Below are 1,298 nucleotides of genomic sequence, written 5' to 3' on the forward strand. Positions count from 1 at the left end.
CCCTCCTCCTCCAATCCCCAGCAGAGGTGTGAAAAAAGTAACTTTTACTCTACTCTAGTTGATTTTTAAAGTTGACTTTTTCCTTGAGTAAATGTTTATACCAGTAATTTTACAAGTAAAAGTTCAAAGGAATGTTTTTAAAACATTTCTTTTTACATAACATTTTCTTTCCACCTGTGCATAGCAACATTTCTGCAACATTTCTGCTCCATTTATATTTCGTTCAGTTTTACATTTGTTTTCGTGGTGTTTGTACTGTCATCGTTTTTATATGTATCTTTTATGTTCTTATACTGTATATTTTGTCATTTGAGCCTGCCCTTTCAAAGACAGTTCTGTCACATGTGACATAGTTCTTCTCATCTTCATGTGTTCACAGGACAACACTGAAAACGGGACGTCACCAGAACACACACAGCATGGACATGGGGACACTGCACCAACTGCGGACATACCAGATGAACCAGACAAAGACGAAACAGACGTATCAGACACACCAGACGATCCAGACATAGACAAACTAGACGATCTATACGATCCAGACAAAGAAGAACTAGATGCATCAGACGCAACAGACATATCAGACGAACCAGACATCTCTTCTCCTGCAACCTTCCAGTCTGACTCAGAGTAGCTTTGCTGGATCAACACAGGGGAATGGGAGATAAAGGTCCACAGTACACCTGGGGCTTTGATTTTCATGGTTGCAAGGGTATACAAGTGCTGGTCATAAAATTAGAATATCATGAAAAAGTTGATTTATGTCAGTAATACCGTATAAAAAGTGAAATTTGTAAATTGTATTCATTCATCACACACAATTAAAAGAAATTAAAATTTGAAATATATCACTGTGTTGATTATAACTGACAACTAATAAAAATCCCAAATTGAGTGTCTCAGAAAATTAGAATATTATGACAAGGTTCATTATGGAAGACACCTGGTACCACACTCTAATCAGCTAATTAACTAAAAACACCTGCTAAGGCCTTTAAATGGTCTCTCAGTCTAGTTCTGTCGGCTACACAATCATGGGGAAGACTGCAGACCTGACAGCTGTCCAAAAGACAACCATTGTTGGCTGTTTGCAGAGCTCTGTGTGTAAGTACATTAATAGAGAGGCGAAGGGAAGGAAATGATGTGGTAGAAAAAAAGTGTACAAGCAATAGGGATAACTGCAAAAATGTGGAAGAGATTCACAAAGAGTGGACTGCAGCTGTTTCAAGAACCACCACGCACAGCCGCATGGAAGATATGGGTTTCAGCTGTCGCATTCCTTGTGTCAAGCCACTCTT

The 1,298-nt window shown here is 38.8% G+C and overlaps 1 protein-coding gene across 1 annotated transcript in view; it reads left to right on the plus strand.

Moving 5' to 3' along the window:
• LOC116702593 (uncharacterized) overlaps positions 1-1,298 on the plus strand; it is a 3,943-nt gene that overhangs the window by 1,923 nt on the left and 722 nt on the right. Inside the window, exon 4 of the mRNA XM_032536901.1 lies at positions 380-1,298. This exon is cut by the window's right edge and continues 722 nt beyond it. Coding sequence (XP_032392792.1) covers positions 380-634 — 255 coding nt within the window. The 3' untranslated portion in view covers positions 635-1,298. The remainder of the gene's footprint in view (positions 1-379) is intronic.

The sequence above is a fragment of the Etheostoma spectabile genome, chromosome 15 (genome assembly GCF_008692095.1).
Source record: "Etheostoma spectabile isolate EspeVRDwgs_2016 chromosome 15, UIUC_Espe_1.0, whole genome shotgun sequence".
NCBI lineage: Eukaryota > Metazoa > Chordata > Actinopteri > Perciformes > Percidae > Etheostoma > Etheostoma spectabile.